The sequence below is a fragment of the Myxocyprinus asiaticus genome, chromosome 13 (assembly GCF_019703515.2).
Source record: "Myxocyprinus asiaticus isolate MX2 ecotype Aquarium Trade chromosome 13, UBuf_Myxa_2, whole genome shotgun sequence".
Taxonomy (NCBI): Eukaryota; Metazoa; Chordata; class Actinopteri; order Cypriniformes; family Catostomidae; genus Myxocyprinus; species Myxocyprinus asiaticus.
In genome coordinates, this window is record NC_059356.1 from 4707175 (window position 1) to 4720130 (window position 12956).

A 12956-nucleotide genomic window follows, 5' to 3' on the forward strand; every position below is an offset into this window, starting at 1 on the left:
TCAAACACAATCTATTGGTTAATAAAAATGTTCATTTACAGTTCAACAAACCTTAAATACATTAGCTTCCATTTAGCGATGTGCATTTTAACATGTTTTTGTCATTTTCAATACGTTCTATTCTTTTTTTAAAAATGAAACCAAGGCAACTTTTCTAAAACAGACAGATTCATGGTAAGAATGGTCTTCAACAAGACTGATTGAGGGACACAGAGCGCAAAGTACACTGTACAATGTTCTAAATAGAAAAGCATCAACACAGGTTTCCTCCTATTAGTTAATTTGTGAACAATTATGAAATGTACTTTTGATCCAATGTGTTGTACTGTTAACAGACATGGATGTTTGATCAATGTAAACAAAAGAGTGATGGCCGTTTACAGAGATGTTTGGACCAGCGGTCAGAGAGTTCTCCCTGGATTTAACCCTTTGCAGAGCATCCATGGGACTGCTGAAGTTGCATAGTGTGTATAAAAGAGATACATGGTGTAACAAACACGTTACTTGCTGCTTACAAGGGGACAGTCCAATTAAAAAGTAATTCAGCCCTCCTGGCAAAAACACAGTGATTAGCGTTAATGCTTTTTCATGGAAGAAATGTTCTTTTTGCATAAAACAATGCAATACTTATCTGACTGAAAATGACATTTTGGGAAATCTGAAAAGTTATCATATCTAGATGTCAGAAATTGTCATTAATGCCCGCCCAGCAATTTGCCACTCTCTAAAGTCTAATAGACATCTTGTTTAGATAAAACCGGCCCTGGTAGACATTGGTGATCTGGATTATTCTTCTAGTAGTCAGGACCGAAGGTTAACAGGCTGCTGGCATTACAGTGCGCATGATCCCAAGAGCATAATGCCACTATTTGTTGTGTACACTTTAGATTTTAGACAGTGACTAAAGCATCAGGAGATGACCTCAGCCTCATTGCTTTAATTATTTCACAGTACTGCTGCATTCTGGGAGGACTTCAGCGGAAGAACCGGAGACAGTTCACAAAGCTTCTGATCCAACAAGGCAGCTGGTCTGGTCAGGGAACACAAACAGGATCCTCATTTCAAAACTGCAATAAAGAGTTCAACAACTGGTTAAAAAAAAAAAAAACAATCAGAACATTCTGCTTCAAGTTCCTACTTGACAAACATTTTTGATTAAATATTATCACTCAAAAATTAGTTGTCAATTAAGACGGTGTTAAATTTGGAAAACTTGCAAAAACAAATATAATTTGTGAACTAGGGCTGCACAGATATAGAAATGTTGATGTTTATTGTGGCTGATAACCAGCATGTTGGCCTATATTATAATTTTACACTCACTGGCACTTTATTAGGTACACCTGTACATCTACTTATTCATGCGATTATCTAATCAGGCAATCATTTAGCACCAGTGCAATGTATAAAATCATGCCGATATGGTTCAGGAGCTTAAGTTAATGTTCACATCAACCATCAATATGGGGAAAAAATGTGATCTCCGTCATTTTTACCGTGGCATGATTTTTGGTGCCAGACGGACTGCTTTGAGTATTTCTGTAACTGCAGGGCTCTACACTAACATTTTTGTTTAAGAGCATTCGTGCACCTAAGTAAAAGAAAATTTAGGGGCACAGTCAGAGTTTTTTATGTGTAACTGTTAATATATCACAACAAAGCATGCATATACACAAGCAGACATTAAGAATTACTACAGAATTCATAAACAAAAGATTCTTGATACATGACAAAGGACACCTTCTCTGATAAACCTTTTTTAAGTAACCTTACAGGCAGCACCAAACAGCATCAGTCCTGATGGATCACATTTATGAGCATCTAATAAGCTAAAACATTTTGTAAAATTGTGTATTTTTATTATTTAATAAATGTCTACATTTTAATAGTTGCATCTGTGTGAAACAAAGGGACCCTAAACTCAGGGCAACCAACCACTGATCAAAGGAGAACCATTGTAACAGCTGCATCTGGGGGCTTTCAGGGAGGTCCTAACACTATTGTTCTTTAGAAATATAGTTCTGTCACACAGACGGAACTTTGGGTTAAGATTCAGAAGAGCTGCACTACATGATAGTCATCAATAAACTCTTTCCCCCATAAGCACTTGGTTTGGCTTACTCTTCTTTATGTATTAGAAGAACTCTGATACATTGGCGAGCCACCTGATATCTGGTCAGCCAAATACAGGAAGATATAACAATTTGGAGAGCCAGCCAGGAGAGACTGATAAAAACGAATCAACTACAACAAGAAACTCATCAACTACATCAAGTGAACATAAAAATCATTGAGGTTCTACAGTTGTTTCAAGTTGAAGACAGAAAAGAGCTGCTTACTTGGACTCAATTTATTTGTAACACCAGGGCTCTATCACAAAAATCCTAATTTGGTGAGTTAAGCTTAACAGTTCTCTTAAAGAACACATTTAAGCAAGCAGACCAGTAACTTTATGTAGTGTAGTCACAATATAGAGTACAGTGTAGCACTGTTAAATGTAAGCTTGGTCCTTTCTCTGGAGTCTGTAGGAATTGTTAAAAAGAACAATTTGGTCCAATCTTCAGGGATTGTAGGAGCTCATAAATGTAACATTGTTAATTTTAAGCTTGGTCCTTTCCTTGGAGTCTTTAGGAATTGTTAACAATTTAGTCCAGTCATTCAGAGTCTGTAGAAGCTAATAAAGCGAACACTTAAGTTTAGGCTTGGTCCAGTCCTCTTGGAGTCTGTAGGAATTGTTAAACATAACAATTTGGTCTAGTTATCCAGAGTATGTAGAAGCTGTAGAAATATCTTGGGACTGAAATTGCTGCAGAAATGTGGAATCTCTGATTGGGTGTAAATCAGTAGCCAATATTAAAATGTATAGATTAATGTAATCACTGGAAGACTTTGAAGTTCCTGACTGGGTGTGAAACATTAGGAGTTAATGAAGAAGTTAAGCAGAATTCAATACCATGGTGTATTTTGCTCATTCCTTTTTACCAGGCAGAACAAGCATTTGGTCTGTCAGAGGGGAACAACAACTGTAGTTTGTATGTTTGCTGTGACACTGGACTAATAGTTGTTGTTAGCCAGGAGATTGTGCTGCACTTCACTGACAATTAAAATAAATCTGTCTATTAGTGAGCTTTTTAAGGCTTTTGAGTTGCTTATTTGTGGGCTGGACTCAGCTGTACAGCAATTAGTACTTAAGTAGTGAGAGAACTGTAGCGGTAGCCCTTGTGTGCAGCCCTCTTCATTTGAAGACCTATCGTGTAAAGACCTGCAAATCTAGCTGGGCGGGTCAAGGACATCGACCTGGAGCCAGCCACTATGCTAAGTTTTGCCCCTTCTCTCTTTTTCCCATAGTTATTCTTTATTCTACTCGTAATGTGTGTTTTCAGTACATTTCTGTTGTCTCATGTAGGCAAAAATCTACACGCACACACTGTAGACTATGCACTCCAGAGCACCTTAGGTCACTTAGCACTGCCTCTCCACAGCCCCTTTCCATCTCTGTTGGATGTGAATCTGCGGGGTAGGGGAACCCGTTTGCTCATTTCAAACTCAGGGAAATTCATTACACTCTCTTCTCTCTGCAATAATACAACTTTTGAATATGACATTACTGCCACTAATCCTGTTAAAATCCACTTTTTGATCATCTATCGCCCCCCAGGTCAATGAGGAAACTTTGTTGAAGAGCTAGATGTATTGCTGTCCTCATTCCTTGTGGACGACACTCCGCTAGTGGTCTTTAACATCCAACTCGAAAAAACCTCAAGCAGCTGACTTTCTAGCTCTTCTGACCTCATTTGACCTTACAAGACTGCACATCCCTGCAACTCGCAGAGCAGGGAAACAGCTAGTTCTCATCTTTACATGTAATTGTATCCAATAATCCCCTTGCTACACCTCTACATATCTCTGACAATTTCTTCATCCAGTTTTCTGTTACTTTCCCTTCTTTACCTCTTACTCCACCTATGGTCTCCTTCCGCCACAACCTTCGCTCTCTCTCATCCACTTGCTTCTCTTCCATGGTCTCTGCATCCCTTCCCTCCACTAATCATTTCTCTTCACTTGATTTAAATGAAGCTACAAATGCTCTTGCTCAAAATTAACTTCTTGCCTTGATAGTATCTGTCCTCTAACCTCCAGGCCAGCACGTGCCACTCCCTCCAGCCCCTGGCAGTCAGAGACACTTCATCATCACCGAACTGAACTGAGGGCTGCGGCGAGAAAGTGGGACAAGTCAAAAGACCCTGTTGACTAGGTGTGTGACGGGATCTCATGCCATGAGAACTCGTGATATTAAAACGTGACGATATTTCTCGTTGAGGTAAAAAGCTGTCTCACGATATCAGCATGACGGAGTGTGAGGGTGAAATTAGCATAGAAGATGCCCCCACCACTTTTAAATCGTTTGTGTGGCAGCATTTTAGGTACCCGGTGGAAACAATAAACGGCGACAGAGTGACAGACAAGACACGAACAAAGGCTGTGTCTCATTTGGAAGGCTGCATCTTCCGGAGGTCGCATTTATCGGCTGCATACGTCAGAGGCTGTCTCGTTTTTTGTTTTTTTTATCTACTGTCAATGCCTTTTATGTATATGCACTTATTTATATAACTGTTAACCTTTTTTGCATTCCCAATAAAAAAAGAAAAAAAAATTTATTTAAAAAAAATGAAACGAGACAGCCTCGATGACGTATGCGGCTGACAAATGCGACCTCTGGAGGATGCAGCCTTCCAAATGAGACAAAGCCAATATGTAAGCACTGTAAGAAAATAGTGCCGTACACCGCGGCTAACACAAGCACTATGCAAAGACACCTACAGAACCACCGCAGCTCTCAACTAAAATCAACCAGGTCTGAAGAGACTCATGTGAAATCATACAGGAGAGAAGCCAGTCAGTTGAGTTTGTGGCAAAACCTTTTACAGTGCTTGCATATTGTTCTGTCTTTTACTGCATATGATAATTCATACTCAAAGTAGAACTGAAGTGACATTCATTACAAGATGATTAGTTCAAACATTTCAAAATGCACCTGCATTGTTTTGCATTTTGTGACTTTCAGTCGAATAAAAGACTATTTTTCAAGTCATATACACTACCGGTCAAAAGTTTTGAAACACTTGCCTGAAATGTTTCTCATGATCTTAAAAAACTTTTGATCTGAAGGCGTATGCTTACATGTTTGAAATTAGTTTTGTAGACAAAAATATAACTGTGCCACCATATTAATGTATTTAAAAAATAAAAAAAAAGTTTTTGAAATTGATGACTTGGACCAAATAATAAAGAAAAGCAGCCAATAAGTGTCCAGCATAGATGGGGACTCCTTCAATACTGTTTAAAAAGTATCCCAGGGTGATACCTCAAGAAGATGGTTGCGAAAATGTCAAGAGTACTTTACTGTTTTTATTATTTAAAAAATGTTTTAAAAAAATTATAATAAAGAATGAGTGTTTCAAAACTTTTGACCAGTAGTGTATATAGTGTTAAAATATCGTCTCGTTCTCGTGAACCCAGTATCGTGTATCGTCTCACCCCTACTGCTGACCTGTGTAAGTATCAATAACTTCTCTCCTTTTTCTGCTAGAGTTTCTGCTGCTAAAACTGATTACTACCAGAACAAGATCAGTAACACTTCAGATTCCCTTAAACTATTTTCAACTTTCTCACCTCTATCCTCCTCCACCACATCCTACTACTTCTCTGAGTGCTGATGACTTTGCCACATTGCTGTATTTTTTACTGACATATTAGTGAGCATCAGCATCCAGTTCTCTACACCTAACACCCACAGCTACTCTCTTTCAACATCCTATCCTCTGTTTTCCTCTTTCCAAGACTGAGGTCTACAAAGTGCTTCTTTCTAACTACCACCTGTCCACTTGACCCTATCCCCTCCTATGTTATGCAAGCTGCCTCTCCATCGATCTTACCCCCACTCACACACATCATCAACGCATCTCTCACAACTGGAATCTTTTCCAATACATTCAAGCAGGCTTGAGTAACCCCACTGCTTATAAAAAACAACACATAACCCCACAGTAGTCGACATCTCTCCTACCCTTCTTGTCTAAACTTCTTAAGAGGGTCATATTCAACCAGTTGTCTGCTTTTCTCACAGAACAACCTACTCATCAGTCTGGTTTCAAAAAAAGGACACTCAAGAGCCTGCACTCTTGACAGTAGCTGAAACCCAGCAACTGACGAGAGCTAACTCCAAATAATCCTTCCCCATCCTCCTTGAATTGTCTGCTGCCTTTGACACAGTGAACCACAAGATCCTCCTGTCCACCCTCTCTGACCTGGGCATCACAGGAACTGCGCTTGGATGGTCTGAGTCATATCTCACTGGCAGATCGTTCAAGGTCTCCTGGAGAGAAGAGTTGTCCAAGACACACTAGCTGACCACTGGGGATCCTCAAGGATCAGTGCTTGGACCCCTCCTCTTCTCGATGTACACAACATCACTCGGACCGGTCATTGAGGCACATGGCTTTTCCTATCACTGCTACGCAGCTGATACGCAGCTCTACCTGTCGTTCCAGCCTGATGACCCTACTGTCTCAGCTTGTATCTCTGCCTGCCTCCCTGACATTTCGGCCTGGATGGAGGAATGACACCTTCAGTTCAAACTTCCAAGTCAGAACACCTTGTGATCCCAGCCAACCCATTTGTTGACCACAACCTCACTTTTCTTCTTGGTTCAACTACACTAACTCCAACCAGAACAGCCCAGAACCTGGGAGTGGTGGTAGATGACCAGCTTAATTTCACTGCACACATCTCATCAACTGCCCTGTCTTATTTTTATATACTTTATTTAACCAGGAAGGTCCCATTGAGATAATACAATCTCTTCTTCCAGGAAGTCCTGGTCAAGACGGCAGCACATATAAGTTTCACAATAAAATTCAAAAAGATAACAAATACTACAAATACACACTTAAAAAAAAAAAAAGAAAAGAAAAAAAAACATACAGTCGATATATATACTCAGATCAATTCATGCCACTATGATCAATTCATGCAATTCATTCCATGCCCAAGGAGCATAAAAAAAAAGCAGTTTTACCAAATGCAGAATGTACCCTTGGGTTTTTCAGCTGAATTTGAGTTGTAAATCTCATGCAGTAACTATCTGCACGATAGGTTAAAAGATTAGAAACATAAGGGGGTAATTTACTTAGTGCCTTGGCAATAAATAAAAACATATGCAATTTTCTCCTGTGATATAAGGATGATCAAGCTAACTATTCATTACAAAATACAATGAGTGTGTGACTCTGCACCACAAACAAAGCATAGTGCAGCACGATAAACAGAGTCCAGTTTCTTAAGGATGCAGCTGAATGCATAAATAATAGATCACCATAGTCCATTACAGATAGAAAGGTACTCTCTACTATTGTCTTTCTAGCCCCATAAGGGAAGCATTTTTTAAATGATAGAAGAATCCCAATTTTGGCCTAAGCTTTTTCAACAAGTTATCAATATGTACATCGAAAGCTAATCTTTTGTCAAGCCATATACCTAAATATTTATAAGAACTAACTCTTTCTATAGATATACCTTCTAAAGTCAAGATCACCAAATCCACTATTTTAGAGCAAACGACTTAAAATCATATATTTTGTCTTTTTTGGATTTAAAACCAGTTTCAAATGTAATAATTAATGCATCATTATTTGATACACACTCTGCAATCACTGTAAGGCTTGATTTAAGGAGGGAGCCACTGTATAGACAAATGTATCATCAGCATACAAATGTATTTTAGCTAGATTTATTCCAAGAACTAAATCATTAATAAAGATGAAGAATAAAAGAGGAGCTAAAACAGATCCTTGTGGAACACCTTTGTTAACTTTAAGAATAGATGATCAATAATTTTCCACTGAGACACATTGGGTTTGTTCAGAAAGATAGTTTTCAAACCATTTTAGAGCGACTTCACTAAGACCTATATGCCTGAGTCTCTGTAATAATAAATTATGATCTACAGAATCAAATGCTTTTGAAAGATCAACAAATAAAGCTGCACAAGACTGTTTACTATCTAAAGAACTGATAATATAATTTGTGACTAACATGGCTGCTGTAATAGTACTATGGCCTGATCTAAAGCCTGACTGATAGTCATTAAGGATATCATTATCAGATAAGAACTGTTTTAATTGATCATTTACTAAAGATTCAAATACTTTAGCTAAGACAGGCAGTTTGGAAATAGAACGATAATTATTTGGATCAGAAGGATCTCCACCTTTTAACAAAGGGACAACCATTGCCGATTTCCACATTCTAGGTATAACGTAAGAAGTTAAACTTAAATTAAATATAGAGGCAATAGGTACTGCCACAATATTTGCTGCAATTCTTAAGAAATAGGGCTCAATCTTATCAGTTCCAGCTGATTTTTTACTGTCTAATTACATTAAAGCTTGCAGATTTGCATTTTACAACATCAGGAAAATTAGCCCTTTTCTGTCTGAATATGCCACACAGCTCCTGGTCCAAGCTCTGGTCATTTCAAGGCTGGACTACTGCAATGGTCCAGAATGCAGAAGCGCATCTAACCTTCAATCAGCCAAAAAGGGCTCATGTCACCCCATTCTTGATTTCACTCCACTGGCTACTTGTAGCTGCCCACATCAAATTCAAGGCTTTGACTCTGGCTTTCAGGACAGCAAATGTAACCGCACCCTCTTACTTCAATTCACTTCAGGTCTTCAGGATTCACAAAGAATAAGTATGATTTCTCACAAGTGAGCAAATAAGCTGTGTTGAGGGCACATCTCCTGTATTGCCATGGCTGAGTCTACACAAAACAATGGTTACGGTTCAGGACTGAGGCCAAAAACAGAAAGGCATGGAACAGATCCTCCAAATGTGACCACTGATCAGATGGAGAATCTTGAATGAATATTTGGACAAAAGGCTGGGAATAAGGAAGTGCCATGATGAAATCTGCCAAAAAATACTGCATCAAGCACACAAAAAGTGGATTATGGGCCTTGCCTGACATTAAAATGGCTTATGGAAAGACACACCGTTAAAGGACAAACACCAAGAAAAATGAATGGTCTGTGATTTTACTGAAGCAAATTCAACACCATCTGCATAAGCGTGAGATGGATAGATTGCAGCGTGAGAACAAAGCAGGGAAGGCAAAAGTTTGAGCACTTGCGTAACAATTGCAGATTGAAAAGGCGAAAGAAAGACTGGTACATGAGAATTACAAGTTGTTAACTCTGCATTCCAAGCAATTGGAATCAAAAGACTGTTTCAAAACAAAGACCTCTACACAATGGTCTAGCAGCAAAGCAAAAGAGTCACTGCTCTACCCATTTAAAAAGCCCAAAGCCATTGAGGATCATCAGTAGTGTTATTTGCTCAGAGAGATGCCAGGTGACCATTGTGAAACCAGTGCTTCAGACAGCTCAGATGACAGTGATGCTGAACAACCTGTCAGTACGCATGCTGAGATCACAAAGGTTAGACTTGCTCCTGTCATTGTCAAATACAGAAGGACTGAAGTTGAGATTGAAAAGAGGAGGAGTATGAGGAAAATGGTGAGAGACGAACTTGCATTGTGACAAAAGTGGTCAAGAAATGTGTTCCATACAGAATATACCAGCCTGCCACACCAGAGCAAATTGACAAATAGTAAAAGGAATTACCAGACCTGTATAAACATCTACGGAAAGTTTGGCAAGTTCTTCAACTTTTGCAGAAAATGTACACTGCATCCATTAGATGGGGCAATGATTCTTAATGTAAATTTAAGAGACAATGACCAAAAAAAGGCTGGATGGGAAGCTGTACATACCTTCTTGTTTGAACTGAAACCTGCAGAGGTTAATTGAGCAAAAATTACCTCATGCATGCAGAAGACAGGGGAAAGTGTTGCCGAGTAGGAGGAATGCTTCAAGCAAACTTGGCTGGAACATGCTTGTTTGATTGAAAATGAAGTTCTTGACAGAAATACTGAAATGCTTCTAAAAACTGCATTTGTAAATGGACTGAAACCTGAAATCTCTGGAGCTGTTAAAAAATGCTATGATGACTGGGATATTGTTGGAACAGCTTTCATCCAGATTGTTGAATGGTCAGCAAAGATTGAAAGAGCACAGGATGTGCAACTCAGAACTCTGCAATCCAAAACATTGAGGTACAAGATCTTGGACACTGAGCATAAAGAAGGAACATCAGAGATGCTCAAAAGCAAAATACCAACATGGCAGGTGCAGGTATTGCGATGAGGAAGGACACCGAGCTCATGATTGCATACGGAGATCAAAAAAACGAACACAATGAAGACGACCTGAATACGAGGTTTCAACTGCTGACAGCAGAACAAAAACAGATTCTATTAAAAGCTGTTGAGCCATAGGGAAAAATGGCAAGGTCCATATCAGGTTCTTTTGGTAACTGATGCAGCAGTTAAGGTGCAGAAAATAGATAAGTGGATAAACGTGAGCCATTGTGAATTAACTAATTTGCCTAGAGACGAGGGATAGATGACAGTAGTGTTTATCAGAGACCAGATATGGCGGGACTAGAGTTTTTAGGCTCTAGCTTGTCGCCGGAGGATGAAGAGGTAAACATACCAGCACTGTTAAACACTGTAGTGCCCTGCCAAAATTAGGGAGAGTTTTGAAGGCAAATAGTTATAATTTGGTTAAATCTATTTTCTTTGGCAAGATACGTTTCCCTTTTCCCTGTGCTCCAGAGGATGCTGATGGACATCTGACATCTACACTGCTGATACCTGCTGAATATCCATAGAACAAAACCACATACACTAATTCCACTTTATCATAACTTGAAAATGACTTTTCCCGAAGGACTTAACTTGTATTCTTACTGCAGAATGCAACATTAACAGAACACAAACATGCTCGCCAATTCCACATGATCACAACTTCAAAATAAAAGTTTCCAGAGGACCCAAGCATTCTTCCAATGGAATGCAACCATTCAGAAAGAACTTTTAATATGGTACATCACTGTTAACATCACTCACTCAGATGTTACAAATGTTTCGTGTTATTTTCTGGTCTGATTTGGTAACAATATTACAAAACGTCTGTGAAGATCCCATCTGTGTGAACGTAAGAGCTGCTTTTAACTCCTGAAGGATACACAGAAAGCGACTGAGGCATGCATTTGACTAATAGGTTTACACTATAGTCTGGTGGTGTGAATAAAGTCTGTGCTTCATAATCTAATGATGTGTTGTTTATTGACTAACATTAGTATATACAAATGAAACATATGCTATATATTCACATCACAGTGCTTTATTTATTACGTGTTACAACTATGACATAACTTTATACAGTCTGGATGTTATGAATAACATCGTCCTATGTACATTTCCAGTTTAATTGTATCCGAATCAATGATTTTATAAATATAATTGACACGTGGACAGATAACTGACATATCTGAATAAATGAGCAAAGACCTACAAGTGTTTTATTATCTGCTCCACCCCTTCATCACTGCTTGATTTTAGCTCAATGAAGACATGTCATTTAAAGATAAAACTTTATTGAAAGAACAATTACATTTTGGCTCTGCTAATTAAACAGCACTATCACCTTTTCAAAATGTATAAAAAGAAACAAAAATGTCACCAGATTTTGTTGCATCCCACAGCACACTGGAGGTATATGGAATTTTGGTCACAAACATGGCAGCGTGGTCCTACAGTGACGTTGCATAAAACAGGTCAATAGAAGCAGAATATGTTTGGTGCGCTTCAAAAGTTTACTGTTTGTGCTGGAAAAGTTATACATTTTATCTGTGTGTGTGTTCAGTGCAAACCAATCCCCTGACCTTAGCGTGGCTAGCACCAGATAAGCTACAGGAACCTTAGAAGGCCCATACTGATGTAGTGTGCATCCCTTCTGAGAACCCCAGCTATATACCAACATTATCATCAAAGCACAACAGTGATGTCTTTGTCCAAGACACAAACACTAAACTCCCACTACCTTTCAGTGTCGATAACCAAAACTGCTCCGCCTGCCGCTCGGCGTCACTGACCACATGTTACGATGCTCTTGGATCTTCTGGAAGACATTGCCATTTCTCCTCTTCTTCTTTTTGTATTTTTTAATTTTCTTCACCTATTCAAGAGGGGGGAAATGCAATTACTCTGTAGGTGTGAACAGTGCATGATTTAAAATTATAATAGTTTGGGCTGTCAATCAATTAACTGAATTACATGAAATGCCAATTACACACACACACACACACACACACACGTACTATATACACTGACGGCCAAAAGTTTGGAATAATGTACAGATTTTGCTGTTTTGAAAGGAAATTGGTACTTTAATTCACCAAAGTGGCATTCAGCTGATCACAAAGTATAGTCAGGACATTTCTGATGTAAAAAACAGCACCATCACTTTTAAAAAAAGTCATTTTTGATCAAATCTAGACAGGCCCCATTTCCAGCAGCCATCACTCCAACACCTTATCCTTGAATCATGCTAAATTGATAATTTGGTATTAGAAAATCACTTGCCATTATATCAAACACAGTTGAAAGATATTTGATTCATTAAATGAAGCTTACAGTGCATCCGGAAAGTATTCACAGCGCTTCACTTTTTCCACATTTTGTTATGTTACAGCCTTACTCCAAAATGGATTAAAATCATTATTTTCCTCAAAATTCTACAAACAATTCCCCATAATGACAACATGAAAGAAGTTTGTTTGAAATCTTTGAAAATTTATTAAATTAAAAAAAATAAAAAATAAAAATCACATGTACATAAGTTCACAACCTTTGCTCAATACTTTGTTGAAGTACCTTTGGCACCAATTACAGCCTCAAGTCTTTTTTGAGTATGATGCTACAAGCTTGGCACACGCTATTTTTGGGCAGTTTCTCCCATTCTTCTTTGCAGGACCTCTCAAGCTCCATC

At 38.6% G+C, this 12956-nt stretch overlaps 1 protein-coding gene across 3 annotated transcripts in view; it reads right to left on the minus strand.

The window, feature by feature from the left end:
• Window positions 1-582: 582 nt before the first annotated feature.
• Window positions 583-12956, minus strand: part of LOC127450317 (ubiquitin carboxyl-terminal hydrolase 36-like) — a 60427-nt gene continuing 48053 nt past the window's right edge. For all 3 annotated transcript variants that reach the window (XM_051714315.1, XM_051714314.1, XM_051714316.1), the window contains exons 20-21: window positions 12009-12143; window positions 583-1067 (exon numbers count right to left, since the gene is read on the minus strand). In XM_051714315.1, coding sequence (XP_051570275.1) covers window positions 12012-12143 — 132 coding nt within the window. In that variant the 3' untranslated portion in view covers window positions 583-1067; window positions 12009-12011. The remainder of the gene's footprint in view (window positions 1068-12008; window positions 12144-12956) is intronic.